The sequence below is a fragment of the Lynx rufus genome, unplaced genomic scaffold, assembly GCF_022079265.1.
Source record: "Lynx rufus isolate CCGP_SWC_20201006 ecotype Redwood Valley unplaced genomic scaffold, mLynRuf1.p SCAF_3, whole genome shotgun sequence".
NCBI lineage: Eukaryota > Metazoa > Chordata > Mammalia > Carnivora > Felidae > Lynx > Lynx rufus.
The window spans coordinates 147205589-147227171 of NW_025814845.1; the positions used below are offsets into that span (position 1 = coordinate 147205589).

The 21583-nt window shown below is 37.0% G+C and overlaps 1 protein-coding gene across 1 annotated transcript in view; it reads left to right on the top strand.

Annotated features, from left to right (window-relative positions):
- The window catches only part of GALNTL6 (polypeptide N-acetylgalactosaminyltransferase like 6), a 1217468-nt gene that overhangs the window by 1081830 nt on the left and 114055 nt on the right, over positions 1-21583 (top strand). Inside the window, exon 7 of the mRNA XM_047092006.1 lies at positions 1857-1974. Within this exon, the coding sequence (XP_046947962.1) occupies positions 1857-1974 (118 nt within the window). The remainder of the gene's footprint in view (positions 1-1856; positions 1975-21583) is intronic.

Genomic DNA, 21583 nt, shown 5'->3' on the forward strand with positions numbered 1-21583 from the left:
AATAAAAAATTGCATGAGATGCCTTGTGTTATTTTTCTTAATCCTGCTCACTTTCCCGGGTAGAATAATAAATCCCCTTTCCTGCCTTGCCATCTTTCTAGCCACATAGAGGCTACACATTAAAAAATACTCTTAAACTGAAGTAATCAGGTCAAATACATTTTCACATACAAAGCCTTTGAAATATAGAACACGCAAATTCAAGTTGATGTTGTTGGAGTGCCTCAAAAAACATTACCAAGAGCAGGCCTTCAGTTGATGTGTCTCATATGTTTATACATATTTTAAAATGTGTATCTTCAACATTTAATGCCTTGTACTCTTATGTATGAATATCCTTTGTGTCAAAAATTTTTCAAAACTATCACAAAAACTACATTGGAAATGTGTTTTTTTTTTAATTTTTTTAAATGTTTTTATTTATTTTTGAGACAGAGAGAGACAGAGCATGAGCAGGGGAGGGGCAGAGAGAGAGGGAGACACAGAATCCAAAGCAGGCTCCAGGCTCTGAGCCGTCAGCACAGAGCCCAATGTGGGGCTCAAATTCACGGACTGTGAGATCATGACCTGAGCTGAAGTCGGTTGCTTAACTGACTGAGCCACCCAGGCACCCCTGGAAATGTGTTTTTTTACAGATTTGCTTTGTCTGTCTGCATAGGGACATTCTCTGAGTGTTTCCTATCCACCTTTATGTACTTGTCTCTCTTTGCCCCCAAACACTGAAACAGAAACAGAGTTGCAGTAAAGAACTCAACGGCTTTGAAATCAAAGGACCTGGCCCGGCCCCAGAACCACCACTAACTTCAGCCTTGAGCTGCTGCTCCTTACCTCTCTCTGCCTGTTTCTTTAAAACAATACATGAGAATGATATTCACAGGATTATAGCGAGGATTAGTCAAAGGAATTGGGTAAAACTTTTAGCCAGGAGCCCAGCAGGTATTGAGGACTCAAAAAAAAAAAAAAAAAAAAAAAAAACTAGCTCTACCTTTAAACTGCAAAAAGTTTAGGACAGGGCCCATAACTATAAATGATTTCATCACATAGCAACGGGACTACTATGTGCCCTAACAGGAATAGAATACTTGAAAATTATTACTTGAGCAAAAGGAATATTTCTTTGAAAGGCAGAGAAAGCCTAAAAAGAATAATATAATTAAAATGAAAAGACCTAGTTTATTTTTTAAAGTTTGCTTGCTTCTTTGTTTGTTTGTTTAAGTAAATTATTTATTTATTGAGGCAGGGCTCAATCTCATGAACCGCAAGATCATGACCTGAGCCAAAATCAAGAGTCAGATGCTTAACCCAAGCATCCCCAAAAAACCTAGTTTAAATTCCACCTTTGGCATCTTAATTAAATAACTAATTCTGGTTGATTTGTTTATTCTACTAATCATCTCATAGTCTGTAAAAGGGACATGACCTGTTAATGGTAAATTCTTGGTGAATACATACTGAGAGATTGAATCTCAGGTATTGCTATGACAGTGTTTTCTATACGTTTATCTGTCTGACAGTACAAGATTCCTTTCATTTAAGAAAAAGACATAAAATTAAGTGATATTTCTCTATATATCATTCACTAGCAGTCGTGTATTTCCCTCTAATGATAAATATATAGAGCAAATGTGGCTCTACAGGACATTAATTGCATTAGAGCCTGAAGTGCAAAATTTAAAGCTCATGAGGATTCCAAGAGCGATTAGAGACCCAATGAGAACCCCAGATCCATTGACAGAAAACCAGGGCTGAAAAGCACCATGCATTTGACTTCTGAAACATTATCTTGAAGTTTGTTTTTATTTTTTTCCAAGCAAATATTCCTAGTCCTTTAAAGATTTTTTTTTTTCATTTCATAGGTCTCCCGTTATGGCTGGAGGTCTCTTTGCTGTGGATCGAAAGTGGTTTTGGGAGTTGGGTGGCTATGACCCAGGTTTAGAAATCTGGGGAGGAGAACAATATGAAATCTCTTTTAAGGTAAGTTACCAAGACCCTCTTCGCACTATGTCTACATAATTTCAATGATTCCCATAAAGAGTCATCATTCTGTTTCGTGACATATATTGTGAGATAACAACGAAAATAGGTATGTCACCTTTCCAAGTCAGTGGGATGAGAGAGCTGCTTCCCTCTGATGTTGCAGTGAGATGTAACCATGCCATGAAAGAAATCATTCAAAATCCCGTTTGCAGGCAGGAGACTTGGTGTGCCCATAGACCTGCTGCTCCACCAACAAAGCATCCCTTCCACAGAACACACAAAGTGAAGCATTGAAACAAAAGAGATTGGATTATTGGAATTTTCTCCCTTTGTATTTATTTTAGAAATAGTGGTTCATATTTTGATCATAACCAGTTATTCCAAAATTTCAGTTAACAGAAGAGTAACTTAAAAATATGAATAACAAATTAAGGCTTTTCTTCATAGAATTCCATAATAGGTGAATGGTTTTTACTTATTTCTCTCTGAAACTGCCGAGGTCTCTACTTGCTTCGACCATAAACGCTCAGCAAAATTATATACTTTATAACATACATACATGTTACATACATCATGTGTACATACATATGACAGAATGCAAATTTTAGGGTTTGTGAATGAAAAAAATCTGCCACAACACGTGAAGACCAGAAGAGCAAAGCAAAATAAACTGTGTGAAAGGTTGTACTCCAAACCTCCAAGATGCATTTTTTTTCCCAAAAACAGTCTCATTAAGGAAAAAAAAAAAAACTTCATTTTCTTTTTTTTCTTTATGATTGTCATTATTTATACAGAAGATGGATTTATTTTGTAAGGTTTATCATACAGAAGTTTCTTAGTAAATAAATCATTTTTCCTAATTACTCCCATCATAAAATCAAACCAATTCTTGCTGAGAAAAAAAAAATGTATACTGAATATAGTAAAAGTCAGGCTTAAGAATCCAGCCAAACTCTCTAAATTTATACATAGAAAGAAAATGATAAAACTGATCTTTATAAAACTGTAATGGCTATCTTCAATATGTTAACAAAAATGTTACATTGTCCTCAAAGTGTCAGAAAATAAATATCCCTAAAGAGAAACTCAGGAGGCTTCAGGACATCTAGAAGTTTCCATCTCACTCTGCTGGCAGTAATCCTTGTAACACCGCTTAGTAAATTCGTGTTTTTCTTCACCGTCTTTCAAAGCCATCTAATTTCATATCTGAGGTACTTTTTAAAGACCTTTTTGTAGATATGTGGTATTAAGTCCTTCAAGTTGCCAATTGTGTTTGTTTCTCTGCTGTAGTAATAGCTGCACACTTATCACTGTGTATATGGCATAAGGTAGTATAATAGCTAATGATGATAGAAGCGGTACCTATTCCATTTACTTAATGGTATGTGACAGATGCTGAGCTAAATGCTTTATATACATTATCCAGTTTAAAGTCACATCTCTAAGAGGCTGGTGTTATTCCATTTTACAAAAAAAAAAAACAAACAACTGGGGTTCCTGGGTGGCTCAGTCGGTTAAGTGACCGACTCTTGATTTCGGCTCAGGTCTTGATCTCACGGGTTTGTGAGTTCGAGCCCCCCGTCAGCCTCCACGCTCACAGTACAGAGCCTGCTTGGGATTCTTTCTCTCTCCCCTCCCTGCTCATGTGCGTGCATGCATGTGCGTGTACACTCTCTCCCTCTCAAAATGAATAAACTTAAAAAAAAAACACAACTGAGGCTTAATGTTTTAAAGATTTTTTAAAATACTTATTTTGAGAGAGAGAGAGACAAGCTGGGGAAAGGGTCAGGAAGAGAAAGAGGGAGAGAGAATCTTAGGCAGGTTCCATGCTCAGTGCAGAGCCTGATGTGGGGCTTGATCATGATCTAAGGCAAAATAGTCTGATGCTTAACTGACCGAGCCACCCAGGTGCCCCTAACATGTTAAAAACTTTAGACTACAAATTGTTTTAAGCTTTAAAGATTATGTACATTACCTAATGCTGCTTTGGAATTGAAATGCTCCATCTCTGCTTAACTGCAGGGAATACAGAACCGGTCCTACCACAGTCCTCACTGTGAACCTTTTGATTTCCATCTAGTTTCCTCTCACTGAAAAAGCAAGTATCTTCATTATAGTCATTAGCATGACAGTAAACTTACCGCTGACCCTGGCAAAATAATATTGATTATCATATATGGCTCAAAGCTAGGTGCAACGTTTGCAATAATACCTTCAACTGGAAAAACCGAATATTACATTTGACCCCAAGATTAAGGGGAAAAAATGGCATTGCTGTAGCTGCAACATCTTCAGAATTCAAGAGATGCGTTTTACTTTTCACTGATCAAGATTTATTTTGCTTAAATACTGTTAGTTCATGGATTCTTCAAGTTTAAAATGTTATTATGAACATTTCTATTAAGTGGGAGGTATCTGGCTCTGAACAACGAGCTGGATGATGGATAAAATTCCTATGGAAAGTCTGGAGGATTTGCGTAATATACATTTGCATTCTAAATCAAAAGGCATTTTTTTTAACAAACGTAGACTTGCATCTTTCGTTTCTGTATCACTTGTATCTATCACACCTCTTCTGGGTGACCTGAGATTTTATTACCCCATTTCCTATTTTTCAGTTATCTGTCATTCTGAAGGATATAATTGGAATGCAGCCCTGTCGTCTTTGTCTAGAAACCATGGCAACAGCACTGGAAGTTCAGGACTAAATTGCCCCAGGTTGCTTGGTTGGAATGACAGATTCTTTGGCAAAAGCTATTTCTTACAGGGTCCCATTTCATACATATCCTTTCATTCTTCTTGCTATTGTGTGCTGACCTTGGGGTTCCTGTCCCTCCCTATTAGTATTTGTAACATGAGGGGGGCAAACTTAAACAGGCTTTGGTAGAATTTGCATTGAAGCAAGAAGAATTTTCTCCATGGGAAAGGATTCAAAAGAATTATACACACATAGCTCTGAGAAATGGTATTAAAAAGAAAAGAAAACCAAACATTTGCATTATGTTTAATTTTGTAGGGTAAAGCACTGTAAGATTTACACTGGGCAGCACTTGAAATCCAGGAAGTATGTATGGATCACTAAGAGTTTACTTGTCTATCTCACATTGTAATAAAGAAATTGTTTTAAGTGTAGATTCAAATGCTCTGATTCAAAAGATTTCTATCTATGGTCATCATCAGGCATCATTGCTTGCTGTTTGCTCCTTAACCAAAGAATCGCTTCACCACAGTTTATGACAAGGCTCTATCACTAAATAAACTATTTCTAGAAAATCCTGCTTCATATTAAGGGCTTGGTTTCTGGTCAAACAGCCTCTGGTTAAGAGTGCTCCTCAATTTTCTTTCTCTGTAAATCTCCTTCCTTTTTCTAACATCTGAGTAGATCAGTGGATTTCATCCCATAACAGAAAAGCCAACACAAGTGTAATTTTCAGGAGGCAGTTGAGGAAAAGAGCTTTCTGGGGAAATGATCTGTCTGCCTAGTCTTCAGTCTCTTTCAGAATGAATCTGAACTCCTGCATGGCCCAGAATTATCCAGCCGTCTTTCAAATGTTGCTAGGTTAGCCAGCTGCTAGGGAGGGGAAAGTGGCAGTCAGTCATTCAACAAGCTTTTATTGGGCATCTAATTTATTCCAGGACTACCTCCAGGTACTCAACTTGGAATCGCACCTGGAAACAAAGAGGAAACCACAACAGACAGCACAGTGTGGCATAAAAGAGATAACCCACACCTTTAAATGCCGTCTACCATTTAAGTTATTGAAATAATAGTAAACCATTAAGACTCTCTGATTTTTCAGAGTGCATTTTTACATCCATTCCCCAAAGATCAAAGTCCAAATGTTAGCATTTCCAAAAGATATGTCCTTTGATTCCGGAAAACTCTTTCCAGAAAATAAAACTGAGCAGCACACACCAAGTAGGCACCCACAAGAAATTTAGGCTCCATTTCACCCATTCTCTGGCATGAGATATAATGCTTAGAACCAGGTAGGAGAGCATTAAATTTGAGTTGGGCTGCCCTTTTCCACCCCCAGGGGCTTATCAGCATGGTCCCACATGGACCCAGTATTTCTTGGGCATCTAGAGTATGGCATGAGCCCTTGGCCACGAGCCTCAGCTATGCAGAAACATGCAAGCCTCCAGGTGAGATGACTACGGCTACCCTACATCCGAGAATGAATCTGACAAACCTGGGAACCCCTACGACCTTTTCAAAACCTCTCTTAAGGGACAACATGCTACAGAATCACCTTTGTTATGTACTGTCATCCTTCCTATGTGTTGAGTGTAAGATTCAGGCATTTAGGGATATCATTCGTCTCATAACCTTTCAGCTCTTTTCACTCCTGAATTCATTCAACAGATATTTATTTATTAATTATAATGTGCCACCTCTGGGCTAAACTCTTGAGATGCAAAGATAAATGCGAGAAGATTCTCATTCTGGTGGAGCTTACTTTCCAGTAGCAGCCTAGAGAATTAACTCACCACAATTACTTATCATCAGTATTATTTGGAATATATTTTATGTCCATATCACAGTAATAATTCGGGACATATGCAATAGCCTGTTTGCTAGCCTCCTGTGCTATATTCTTTGTCCTCTTTCAACCTATATCCACATTCTTTTATTCCCCAAGTTGCTTTATTTGCCTCTCCTAAAAATTCAGTTCTCCTAATTACCACACAAATCAAATGAATGTTCTGAATCATAAGCCATGAGAGTTTTCATCAATTATCTGCCTCACCTGTCTGAATCTACACAGTAAACCAACTTAACTAGTGATTTTCTTTCCTTTCCAGAAGATAGAAACTCATACTTCCATTTCTACCCCTATTTATTACAGAGATTTTAACTAACCAGTCAGACTTTAGTCTGTTCCTGAGATATTAGCTTGTTCTCTCTACAAATATTAATCAGCAACCTCCACCATGAGTCTATGTACCATTCAAGCTAGACTCTGCAGAAAAAGGCAAAGGTGGCCCAGTAGAAGTCCTTGGATCAGGTACAACTTAGATGAGTATTTCTTCCATGAAAAATAAATATCAAAGCAGGAAAGCACAAACAACTACATTTAAAATTCCCTCTAGGGGCACCTGGGTGGCTCAGATGGTTAAGGGTCCAACTTTGGCTTAGGCCATGAGTTCGTAGGTTCAAGCCCCACATCAGGCTCCATGCTGGCATTGCAGAGCCTCCTTGGGATTCTTGCCCTCTCCTCTCTCTCTCTGTCCCTCCCCTGTTGGTGCTTTCTCTCTCTCTCAAAATAAATAAATAAACTTAAAAAAAAACTCATAAGAATTCCCTCTAAAGTAAAACATATAAATGTATATTTATTTGCCAGGCTTCTAATGCAAGAGAGACCAAAGCTTTTCCTTCTGCATTTGAGTGCATAGATTGGAGTAAAAGTAGAGGTCCAAGAACCATACCCATACTGCATTTGCTGTGAATTCCAGTTTGGTTTCTTTCCAGTGGAATGAGAACTTAAAGACACTTGGAAGCTATCTTAATATGGTAACAGAATCCTTTTAAATTTTTCATGATTTTGCCCAGTCTTTTATTGTTACTTTGTCCATACCTAATATGACAGCAATTTTTTTAAATAACAACTCAATCCTTTCAAACTCCTCAAATTAGTTTTGGCATGAACAACAATTCTTTCTGTTTTCATAGCCGTATTTCATCAGTCTAAGTGGTATTTAATGAAATTACGCAATTACAATTTTTTTTCAACTAGCATAATCACATTTGGGAAGAAAGGCACTGCCCTGTAGGTAAGCATGTAAGCTCACTATTGGGAGCAAGGGATTCCAGCTGTATTCAGCGTAACCCCTATTCCATGCAGCTTCGCCATAATAGGAACACCATTTAATACGTTTGCAGAAGGAATGGAGATTTAAGGTTAATACGTTGAATTGATTGAACAGAGATTCAGTCCTTGCTGTCAAAAACTTTCAGTCTAATAAGAGAAAAGCTCGTGCAACAGAGGTAGGTGTGTTTCTACCTTTGTCCAGAGGTAACTTGCTCACTTATTCAGTTCGGGTCTAAGGTGAGGCTCTTTCTTCTTGTTTTCACCTGTGCCCAGGTGCCTCCAGTTCCCTGATGTAAGGATGGCTGCCCAAGGATATTGAATGGCCAATGTATTGCAGTGATGAGTTCTTGCACTCTGTGCCCGGTTCCTACAGACCAGTGCCCTCTCCTGTTTTTTTTAGTTGTCACTTCTTTTCCCTCCCCCAGACCCAATCTTGTGGAGTCTCTGTAAAGTGGGGGGAAAAAATCAGTCCTAAAATAAGCCTCTGGGGTTTCTTTGAATCTTTGTTTCTACTTTGATGTGACTAGCAAAGAAAATCCCCCTGGAGTAAAAATAGAAAATGGAAAACACATTGAGCATAACGAAATGAATACTTCAAGTTACAATCCTGCCACACACAAATAAATATATACAGTTTAAAGTAACTACAATATGTCTGTGATTTTAATAGACAGCATCCTGGGGGGGATGTGAGGTTTTTTAATCCCTTTTTGATTTGTAAAACCTTTACATGGAGCTACCTGTGCTCCAAAGTTCTGGGCATTCTGTGTTCTTCCTATGATGATAGTAACTATTACTTGGTCCTTTAACAAGAAAAAGTAATGAGTTAGCACTTATAGGTCACTGAATTTAATTTCTTATCCTACTCAATACTAATGTAAGGTAAAAATTAACTTCCATTTCATAATTACAAAAACAGACCATTGCCTAGTTAATATCAAAGCAAGAATTAGAATTCGGGTTTGCTCTAAAAACCATTAGCCTAATTTCTCTTAGCTAGAAAAATAGAAGATTTTATATCATTGGTGAAAAAAAAAAGTGGCTACTGTCATTCTCCGAAACCACTTATAAAAGGAAATGCAGGTTCTTCCTATCTGATTTTTATTAAATATGAGGGCTGACAATTCTTGTTAAGATTTAATGTAAAATTTAATTTTTTTCTATCTTCAAAATGCAATCATTATTCAATAAGAATTGAATATACACAATAGGGACTAATCATTGAGTATAAAACATTCAGTTCTCTACTCACACAACATGACAGCCATTAATTTAGAATTGTTATAGCTCAGTAAACCTTATATCCTAGAGCTTAACATCATTATAGAGCTTCTCAAACAAACATGAATTTTATTTATTTGTTAGACAATCAAAATTAATAGCCCTACAAAACTAGCTAAATTTAAAGTTTCCCCACATGGTATATAGCCATCCAAAAGAAAATTAAGTAAACTTACAGTTCAACAATTGAATGTTGTATAATTACAATAGATTTACAGTTTTAAAATAAAAAAGGAAGATCTTCTCTTTGAGATTACTCAAAAAAAGGAGAACAAGAAACAGAAACAAAATACTAAGTTTATCCTTGACAAATAATCAGATATCTGACCCCCAACCACAATGCGTGAGGAAGGTTATCATATGCAGCAAAAGTGAATTAAATGGTGGGGGGAAAAAAGAGCATGGGAAGACAGAATGACCATAGCTACAAGTCTCCCTTGAAGCCAGCAGATCTCAATGTCACAAAGTAATGGGCATCTCCTAAGAGGGGTAAGATGGGGAACTGACAACATTTGTTTGAAACAAGGCAACAGGTGTGATTGCTGGTGTCCAGAGCTCCCTCGGATTGAGTTTGGCACAGAAGGGAAGCACAAATGGGAAGTTGGGGACCGTTCTAAAAGAGGTATTAGATAGACGAGCCATATTTGCGGGAAGCAGGCTGTTATTAAGGCAGAATGGAGGAAAGATACTTGATACGATGAACAGTCTTGCGGCAGCCAGTTCCTAATAGATGCTGACAAATACAGGCTAAACTAATCCAGTAACACACAAAGTCATAAAGTGAATACCTACTCTAATTGGTAAGAATTCTCCCTATTCAAAGATAGGTAATGATAATTTTTTTTTTAATTTTTTTTTTCAACGTTTATTTTTTGGGACAGAGAGAGACAGAGCATGAACGGGGGAGGGGCAGAGAGAGAGGGAGACACAGAATCGGAAACATGCTCCAGGCTCTGAGCCATCAGCCCAGAGCCCGACGCGGGGCTCGAACTCACGGACCGTGAGATCGGGACCTGGCTGAAGTCGGACGCCTAACCGACTGCGCCACCCAGGCGCCCCAGTAATGATAATTTTTAAAGAAAACAGCACATAGAAATACTACAAGAAAAGATGAAGAAGAAGAAAGGACCAGGAACAATGAAAACAGGTCACCAAAGTAATGTTGCTATACATTGTTATAAAAGTGTTTTAAATATTAATGAAGCTATTGACTCTGCAAAGCAATATTAGATGCTGAACTTTATGAGATTAGGCAAAACAACAAAAGGTAAGAGAAAGAGATGGAAAAAAAAAATAGCAGCAGTCAGGATTAAATGAAAAAGAGAAAATCATCACCAAAATGAAGGTCCTATTGAAAGCAACACGAAGGAGAAGGGGTATGCTGAAAATACACAGAGGCAAGGAAGGTAGAGTTGAGAAAAAGGAGCAAAATGGAATTAAAATCAGCAAAGTTAAAATGTAATAGAGTGAAATGATATGGAAGGGTATAGGTGCTCATATTAGTACTCATATTAGGAAAAATGAAGAAATTATAATACCATGTATCAAAACATAGTAGATACAACCAAAGCAGTGATAAGAAGAAAAATTAGATCCTTGGGGAGCCTGGGTGCCTCAGTAAATTGAGCTTCTGACTTCGGTTTAGGTCAGGATCTCACAGTTTGTGGGTTTGAGACCCAAGTTGGGCTCTATACTGACACTGTGGGGCCTGCTTAGGATTCTCTCTCTCTCTCTCTCTCTCTCTGCCCCCCATCTCTTTCAAAGTAATTAAATAAAAAGAAATTTTAAAGAAAAATTAGATCCTTATGTTCTTATATCAACATAAAAAGAAAGAATAAACATAAGCAAGTTAAATATTCAAATACAATTTGCAAATGAAAAATGAAATAAACCTAAGGAAATAAAGATAAAAGACTAATAAACTTAAAAAAGAAATTAATGGCTTAGAAAACCAAAAACTGATGGTGCAAGAGCTAGTTCTTTATAACCAAAAATAAATAATTAAGGGAGTCACAGATGGAGAGACAGATCAATTAGAAAAGGTCATTAAAAAAACTGGCCATGAAAAAAGAAAGAAAACACAAATACACAAACTAAGAAACAATAATCAGAATTTGGAAAAAAATTTAAATAGTTCTAAGAGATTAGTCTGTTCAATTCTATACAAATAAGTTTCAGATTGTGAGTGAAATGATTGATTTTTAATAAAATCATTATAAGCCACTTAGTGGCTTAAAACAACAGAAAACTTTCTCACAGTCTCTGGGTTCGTAGCCCAGTGTCTTTTAGCTGAGCCTCTGCTAAGAATGGCACAAGTCTGAAATCAAATTTTGAGCCAGCTCTATCCTTATTCACAGGCTCAGCTGGGAAAAGATCCGTGTTCAAGTTCCCTCGGGTTGTTGGCAGAATCCATTTCTTTGTGGTTGTGGGACTGAACTCCTCACTGTATTGGTTTTCAGCTGGATACCACTTTCCGGTCCTTGCCTTTTGGCTCCTTCTTTGATCCTCTCACAACATGGTAGCCTACTTCCTCAAAACCACCAGTAGAATTTCTCTCCTATTTCAAATATTCCTATCCGTTTCTTCAAGAAAAGCTGAGTCCCTTTTTTAGGACTCACCTGTTAGGTTTGACCCTCCCAAGATAATCTCCTTTTGATTAACTCAAGGTCAACTAAAGTGGGACAATAATCATATCTGCAAAATCCCTTCACCTTTGTCACATAACGTCACCTAATTGCAGATGTGAAATCCATCATATTCACAGTTTGTAGCACACACAAAGCAAGGAGATTATAAAAGGACATGTATACCACGGTGTGAGATTTGGGAGGGGAAGTGGGGAGGGGGGGTTAGCGAGGAGCATCTCAGAATTCTGCCTATCATGCTGCCCAATGACCACAGAATGGAGAAAACTTTCAAAAGGCAATCTCCAAAACATAAAGAACCAAATGCTATCAGTTTCTTACAAATCTTTAAAGAATGCATACTGCAATGTTTTCCAAAAACCATTCTTCAATATTAGAAAAGAAAGAAATCTTTACAATTCATTATTAAATTAATATATAATATTGACAGCATAATATTGATAGCAAATTCTGACCAAGATAGCGTAAAATGATAGAGAAATACACATATTTTACTTGTAAATATTAACATTAAAAACTAATAGATAAAGAAGGTGTGGTATACATATACAATGGAGTATTACTCGGCAATCAAAACGAATGAAATCTTGCCATTTGCAACTACGTGGATGGAACTGGAGGGTATTATGCCAAGTGAAATCAGTCAGAGAAAGACAAAAATCATATCACTTCACTCATAGGAGGACTTTAAGAGACAAAACAGATGAACATAAGGGAAGGGAAATAAAAATAATATAAAAACAGGGAGGGGGGAAAAACAGAAGAGATTCATAAATATGGAAAACAAACTGAGGGTTACTGGAAGGGTTGTGGGAGAAGGGTTGGGTAAATGGGTAAGGGGCACTACGGAATCGACTCCTGAAATCATTGTTGCACGATATGCTAATTAATTTGGATGTAAATTTAAAAAAATCAAAAATTAAATTAAAATAAATAAATAAATAAATAACTACTAATAAAAGCTCACACAATGGGGTAGCTATTCAAAGATTAATGCACCAAAATAAGTGTATCTTTGATGGATGTGTTTCAATATTGGGATATGTATTAACATAATTCAACTTGAGTGCATTTTATTTTATTTTGTTCTATGTTATTTTATTTATTTTATGTTATTTTATTTTATTTTGTTTTGTTTTGTTTTATTTATTCTCATTTTATTTTATTTTATTTTTGTGGTCTTTGTAGAAAAACGAAATTTATTTTGAAGTTGTGCTGGTCACAATTATTTGGTATAAACTATTATTGTTTTTTTCACATTTTTTTAAATATAATTTATTGTCAAATTGGTTTCATAGGGTGATGGTCATCTCCATAGGTAATATAGAGGAATTTAATAAACTTTTGCACTCCACATTTGAACAAAATACTTAATACTTAGCAAGATTAAATGTAAATGCATATTTGTAAAATGGATGTATCTCAACTTAAAAACCATCAGCTAGCTTAAAGAGAAACCTCTAGGAATTAAATTACTATTTAATATCATTTAATATTATTCTAGAGATAGCAGGCAATTCCATTAGGTAAGAAATGATATAAGAAATATAAAAATTGGGGGCGCCTGGGTGGCTCTGTCGGTTAAGCGGCCGACTTCGGCTCAGGTCATGATCTCGCAGTCCGTGAGTTCTAGCCCCGCGTCGGGCTCTGTGCTGACAGCTCAGAGCCTGGGGCCTGCTTCAGATTCTGTGTCTCCCTCTCTCTGACCCTCCCCTGTTCATGCTCTGTCTCTCCCTGTCTCAAAAGTGAATAAACGTTAAAAAAATTTTAAAAAAATAAAAAAAAGAAATATAAAAATTGGAAAGGAGGAGTGAAATTTTTCATTAATTGCAGGTAATATTACCCTATATCTATCTACCTGAACAATGCAAGGGAAATCGACTGGGAAAATACTATAAACAATAAGAAATTTAGTAAGTTGCCTGGGTAAAATATTTATGTGGGGGGTGTGTGTATATGTGTGTGTGTGTGTATAAATACATAAAAAACAGTAGCCTTTACGTATACAAACAACCCCAAAAGAAGATACCATTTATAATAGCAGGGAAAAAGACAGCTAGAAATAAACAAGAAATGTCCTAGTCCTGATGAAGAAAGATTATAATGCTGCTGAGAGACATATAAAGACTCAAATACATGAAATTCATAAAGAAGACAATTCTCCCCAAGCATGCTCATAAATTTAATCTCAGCAAAAGTGGTAACATGAATTTTATTGGGGGGTGGCTAGACACAGTGCTTCTACTTTATAAGTCAAAACAGATAAACAGAATAATGAGAAAAGTTCTGGAGAAACAATGATAGAGGGTTAATCACAGCTGATAATAAAATACATAATAAAATTTGCATGAATATATGGAGATATCTTTGGCACAGAATTTAAATAAATTCAGATAAATATGGGAATTTAGTATAAGATAGGCTTAACATTTCAAATCAAGAGGAAGATGGTTGATTTCTGAGTAAATAGTATAGGACAACTACTCTTCTGGAGAAAAAAAAATTAAATTGGATCCCTATAGAACACTTCATACAAAAATAGATCCCAAGGAGACAAATCTTTTTTTTTTTTAATGTTTATTTATTTTTGAGAGAGAGACAGACAGACAGGGCACAAGCGGGGGAGGTGCAGAGAGAGAGACAGGCAAAATCTGAAGCAGGCTCCAGGCTCTGAGCTCTCAACACAGATCCCGACCAGGGCCTCAAACTCACGAACTGAGAGATCATGACCTGAGCCGAAGTTGGATGTTCAGCCACCCAGGAGCCCCTAGAAGATAAATTATTTTAAGCATTAAAAATGAAAATGCATGAGAACTACAAAAATCCTGGAAGAACTGGAATGGGGAAGGCCTCCTAAATGTGACTTTAAAAAACAAAAAATCCACTAGAAGCAATGAAAGGAAAGATTAATTCATCCACATAAAAATTCTGCACCTGGGTGGTTCAGTCAATTAAGCATCAGATTCTGGATCCCAGCTCAGGTCATGATCTCACAGTCTTTGTGGGTTCAAGCCCTGCATCCAGCTCTGTGCTAACAGTGTGGAGCCTTCTTGGGATTATCTCTCTCCCTCGCTCTCTCTCTCTCTCTGCCCCGCCCCCACTCACACTCTTTCTCTCTCTCAAAATAAATAAACTTTTCAAAAATTCTGCAAGGAAGAAACACACGAAAGACAAATGGCAATCTGAGCAAAATTATTTGCAACTAATACCCTTAATACAGAAAGATCAACTACAAATCAATATGATTAAAGTTTTGAAAAGCCAAATAATAAAAATATTGAGACCGCTCACAGAAAGGACACACAAATGACTCTTAAATATCAAAAGTAATTCATTTTCAATTATGACAAGAAAAATGTAAATTAAAACTCTAATGATATCTTTTTCACCTATTAGATTGGCAACAATCTAAACTTTGATAACACAACACGTTGTCAGAGTGAAGGAAGAGACACTCTCAAAGGCGGCCAATTACAGTAATGAAACGTTATATGCCCTTTATAGGAGCAATTAGAAACAATCTTACAAAATGTTTAACGTGCCTCCGTGTTGACCCAATTTCATTTCTATTCTCACGACCCACAGCGAGATTCACACATGTATTCAACAACACACATACAAAGATGTTTATCTCAACTTGTTTTTATTGATGAAAAAGAGGAAAACTTAAGTGTCCATAAGAGACTGGTTAATTATTATCTAGTTACAATGTGGACTTTAAATAAAATGCAACAGCTTTATTTTTACTATTAGGTGGGGGGATGGGTTGGATGAGTTACACTGTTTAAAGGCCCCCCATTTCTACCACGTTAAGCTTGATACCTGACTGGGTACCCATATACGGTCTCTTTGGGTTTTCATAGGCCCTTCACGTTGTTACTCTCTGAGTGAAGAAGGTTTAGATTGGGTGGTCAGAGCTTTAACGGTACGGTGGTGAGCATAGACTGGGTGGTCAGAAAGACCTTTAAAATACATCCAAATCTGCCTTAATATGTGAATATATATTGGGGTGCCTGGGTGGCTCAGTTGGTTGGGCGTCCAACTTCGGCTCAGGTCATGATCTCACGGTTTGTGGGTTCGAGCCCTGAGTCGGGCTCTGTGCTGACAGCTCGGAGCCTGGACCCTGCTTCAGATTCTCTCTCTCTCTCTCTCTCTCTCTCTCTCAAAAATAAATAAACATTAAAAAAATTTTTTAAAATATGTGAATATATTTTTACATGGATGTTAGAACTGCTTACGTACAAACTCTAGAGACAAATCCAGGTACAGATAGACCAAAATTTCTGAGCTAAAGCAAAGACATTGGTTCACTTGAAAACCCTTGAACAAAGACAATCTGCAATTCGTGCAGTGGTGTTCTCAGTCTTGGCCTCCCTTCCCTACATAGGTCTGCACTGCAGGGAGGTTCATTTCCCTCTTCCTCTCACTCCTTCAGCCTTGAGTGTCTCCTATCCAGCCGCCACCATACCACTGCTCGCGGCAAATGCTCCGTGTATACATGACTCACTGATTAGATTCTTAGGAGAAATTACAGGATGACACAACAGCATCCCAGAGAAGGTTTTTCTCCCCAGGTGACTGTCCCCAAGCCAGTCCTTCTGTCCCCCAGTGCCCATGCTTGTTAATCTCCATACCCTTGGTTCCCAGGACTTAGCATCTAGTCCAGCAGCAAAAAAAACCCTATAGTTTTAATAAGCATTTCTCACTTTCTCCATAGTTGTCTAAAAATACAAAAAAACTCCAAGGGTGTTTAATTTATACTCCTGAAATTGTTTATTTGCCTCCCTAGAAGGCACAACTCAATCTCATTTTAGAAATGCACTCCTTTTCCCTTAAGCCACCTCTATATAAACTATCATGACAACGCTTTGTACAAATGGTTTTGTTAGAAATAAATTCAGGCTTATAAAGTGTGCTCATTAGAAATCCTTTTTATGCCAAGGATGATTCTAAAATATTTTATATACCTTCTCATTGCTTTTATGAGACAGTATATTAGAGGTCTCTTCTTACTTTCAAGCCTGCAAAGTACCTCAAAGTATAGTTGCGGTTTATATCTAAAGTGTGACAGAAGCCTTTTTATGGCCCACTATACCTTCAGATACACAAGAAAATATCTAGAGTTGTTCCTATGGGGTTTTTTCCTACAATATTTAGCCTAGGTGACATAAAAATAACCATTTTAATTCAACATGCCCAGAATTGATCTTCCAAAGAAAATATTAAAATGACTCTAAACTCATTCAGAAACTCAAAGATAAACAGAAACAGCTGTTAAATGTCTCGCACGCTAGTCTGAGATTCATTTCAATTACCCGACAAAAGGTACCTCAGGTGTAACAGAGCATTTTCAAGTTAAATTTTATGTCCATTAGATACAAACCTAGCGGCAAGTCTGAATTCCTTCCAGTTGTTACTTCCTTTATGTCTGATGGCATTTTCCTAATTCCCTGTTTAATTTTATTTTAGCTTTTATAGATGGTTGTAAAGTGGGCAAAATATAACAATTTACACAGCATTCAGTACCTGTGTTAAGGTCAATTTGACTTCCTGCTGAAATTGTTTTCTAATACAGACATTTTGTTCAAGTTTTTGTATTTTTCTGGCCACCATTTTTCCCTAAGAACAAAAATGAAATACAGTGTAATCACTGCAATTCTTCTGGTGTGTAAATCTATATAAAGCAAGTCACCTTGCCCCCCAGCTCAAAAGGCATATGTATAGAAAGTAGGCAAAAAAATCTCTCCTTACGATTCTCAAGCCCTTCACCCCAAACCTCAATAACAACACCATAGACAGCCTCAAAGTATATATACACATTGACTGTACAGATATAAGAATTTGTTTTCTATATTCAATATTTTCTATATTCTACATCAGGGTCCACAACCTACAACATGCAACATCAATTGACCCACAACTTCCCTCCTCTTCTCTAAAACTGTGAGAGTGACAACTGAGAATACAATCTCTACCTCTCTCGCACACGCACATTGTGTGTTGTCATATGCCCTGACCCCTCTCAGAGTGATCAGCATGTGTATAGACAACAACCACCCCATAGAGACCCAAAATACCAGAAGAATAAAGGTGGGCCATATCATGTATGGTATGTATATCTGTGACCACCATTCTTGAGCACTATTATGGGCTGCATAAGGGTACTATGTGAATTACTTGGTCCTTACAACCGCCTCGTGAAGTAAACACATGACCCCAGCTTGATAGAAGATGACAAGAAGACTCAGAAAAGGGGAGAAAACCTGCTCAATTCAAAGCCCTGTGTGTGTGTGTGTGTTCTTTCACTGTTCCAGATCATAAAAGTGTATCAATTTCTCTCCCAAGATAAAAATAACATGCAAATGCCACTATGAACCTTTAAGAGTGCTCACATTTTTTTGATGACATTTCTTCATATTGAATATTACTTTAAAAAACTGAATTGCCTATCCGCTGAAGCTTAGAAGAACTTTTGCTTTGCAAAAGTTTTTGTTTTAATGACAGTTCCTCTGAGTAGCTTTTGACTAATGTGCTAGTTTCAGTACACCCTTGACACTCTTAGACTTTCAAACTCTCACTATTCAAAAAGAGAGTGTGTTTTTTTGCTTTGTCTTGTTTTGGTTTGGGTTTTTTGATACTTCACCTTACTAGAAGACAGAAACCCAACTCAGCCTAACTTAGAGGTAAGGGGAAATTGGAGAGAACACTCATGAAAACAAACCAAAAAAGTCAAGGCAATGGGTGAGCCCCTGGGAGGCCTGGAAATAAGGCCTCAAATACTGCTAGAAACCTTTCTTTGAAGATCTCCTCTTTGTCTCTCTCAGCTTGACTCCCTCCAACGGACTCTGCTTCCACCGCTCAGACTTGGCCTCTGGAAGCTCTCTCTGGCTTTTATTTTCTGCTTCACTACCAGAGACGTAGTTCCAGTCTAATGAAACCTCAAGGAAGAAGTTCAGTTCAGTCATGTTCCTGCCCCTGCCATGAGGAAGGTATTATGATTGACAAGCCAACTACATGGCCAAGGAAAAGCACATGTTTGGACAGTTCCCCAAAAGAAAAAAGTTGCTGTTCTAATATAGAAGGCCATTTTTTAAAAGTTTTTAAAGAACTTGTATTTGTTTTTAGCAGATGGTGAATCCAGAAAATTTAAGCAGTAGACAAAATCAGGAGACATATGGAAATAATGATAAAAAGCAGTTTGCCTCTAATGCACCTTCTAAGCTGTAGAATAATGAATTAAGGGAAAAGAGGGATTTTGTCCTTAGCCATAATATTTTACCTACAAAAGCACTTTTAAGATGTTCAATTGTTTTTCTTTCTTCTCCAAGACTTAATGTTTTAATAAACCAATAAGTGATGTATCTTGGAGTTTTTGCTCCAGTCCCTACCCTAATCACTGTTTTTAAGACTGCTACGTGCGACTGCAAAATATGAACACTGCATCTTCAAAGCAATGATCTGAACAACGTACCCTCTGACGTCCTGCTATCCCTACCCAGGCCTCTTAAAAGCTCATTAAGTGCAAAATAGTTTGGGTACAATCTTTTTTATACGGACATGACAGAGCTTTTCTTACTTTGAAGAAATCCTAAGCAGATGGTTCAAGAAATGAGAGCTTCTCCCCTGAGACTAGAAACTACCATGTCCTCATTAAAGACTGTAGATACATTTACCAATTTCTGCTTTTATTATATTCTGATCAACAAATAGAAAAGGGGGGGTGAGAAAGGTCAAAATAAGCTGCTCTTTTTTTTTCCTCCTGATCTCACAGAATAGCCTCAAAGCCCAAGTTTTCTAAGAATACAGCAAAGCAATGGTGCGTATGGGTATATCTCCCCTAAATCAAGTCAAACGAAAGATGCAGTTTTTATTACATCTAGCCCAGAAGAATAGTTTAATGACAGACATGGTGTTTTTCGATATCTGCACACCAAAGCTTTTTAGGTTAACAATTAATATTTTAATTCCTAGATAAATGGTAGTGAGCGACTATTTACTCTTGAGAAGGTTTTCAAACTTAGCCCATCCAAGACCTACCGTACAATTAGAGAGTGATTTTCCAGTTCCAGAAATAGAATTACTTATTTGTAAATAATATGTTGTATTTTTAACATTAGCCATTTCTTTATTTTATAATAATCTAGATATGAATGAAAATAAGCTCAAGAGAGCTTATTACCTTGAAATTCGTATTTGAGTATGCTAGAGATCACAGCTGTTGTTTTTTAATGGCAACTAAATGGTGGAGTATCGTTAAACAACTCAATTGTCTGGAATTAACCTCACTTTATACCAATAGACCAGTAATTTGTTTATTCAATAAATACAGAGCACCAACTATGTGTCAGGCATTGTCCGAGGTGCTTAGACTATATCACACAATAAAAGACACAAAGACCCTTGCCTTTTTGGGACAGAGGCAGACAAGTAACAACATAATAAGTAAGTGAGTTATCTCCTGAGTTAGAAAGTGGTAAGTGCTGGTAGGACAGAGAAGGAGTGATGAAGACTCAGGGTGCAGGATAAGAGGGTGTTTGGGGCAAGAGGATTAACGCTAAGACTTGAAAGAGAGGAGGGATTTAGCCATGTGGAGTTCTGGAAGACAATTTCAGACCAAGGGAACAGCCAGTATGAATGCCCTAAGGTAGAAGGGTAGCTGGCGTGTTGGAGGAATAGAAAAGAAGCCAAATGGCTTGAGCAGAGAGAGGCGTGGGAAGAAGAGTAGGAAATAAGGTTAGAGAGATAGCAGGTTTTGGATTGAATGGACACATAAATATTTTTGAGAATTTAGATCACCGCTTCCATGTATATATTATGTTTCGTATTATACCCGATAATAATATTCCCTTACTATCCTCCTGACAATCAATTTCTTACTGAGTCTGATTTCATATTTCACATGACTGGTATAATTGTATGATTCCATTTAATTTAACATCCTCTATGTCTAAATTCCAGTTTGTGACTGATAGTAAAAAGTGATTTTAAAAAATAAGGCAAGCATTCAATTATTCAGTCAATTTGAAATACATTACGGAAAAAAATGCTCCGTGCTCATTCATGAGTAAAATAACATTGCTTTACAATATTTATGTTGTCAAAGGAGGACACAGTATTTATACATTTAAAACACTTCTCCAAGAATTAAATGCTTTAAGCATGACAATGCCATAGTTTTGGTTTGTGTTTTAAGAAATCATCACATGATACTACCAGGAAGTGTCTTTTAAAAATTTAAACCACATCTTTCAGAACAGATAAAGAATTTGATAAACCCCAACACAGCTGTGCTCTCTTAAAGAACTATGTTGTCACACGGTCACCTAAACACATCTCTCTAGCATGTCAGGATGTGCACGCTTCTGCTTCTGCTGAAATAGGCACTGTTATTGGAAGATGGAACAAAATAAAGAAGTGTTTGGTGATGTCCATAGTATAGAACCAAAAAAAGTCTAAGATTAGAGACAATTGACTTGGTGTGTTTATGATGAAAAGCAAGTTGGCCCTGAGCTCGTAAGAAACAACACTAAATTGGAAAAGCTTTAGGGCTCCTGCATAAGTAAAAGTGTAAGTGTAGTGGAAATAGAGGTGATCACACTCAATTATTCAATAAATATTTATTATTTACTATGTGCTAAGCCCTTCACTAGTAGCTGGCGATATAACAAAATAGTAATATAGTAAAACAGTCATGGAACTATTAGTCTAGTGAGGGGAGACCAACACTAAGCAAACCATTATGCAAACACACAAATCCTTTAACTACAGTTACTGTCTCTACTTGAAAGAAACTGTTCAGAATTTTGAATTGGTCACATATCATAGCTCCAACATAGTGAACAAGACTGGCATATGGTAAATGCTCAC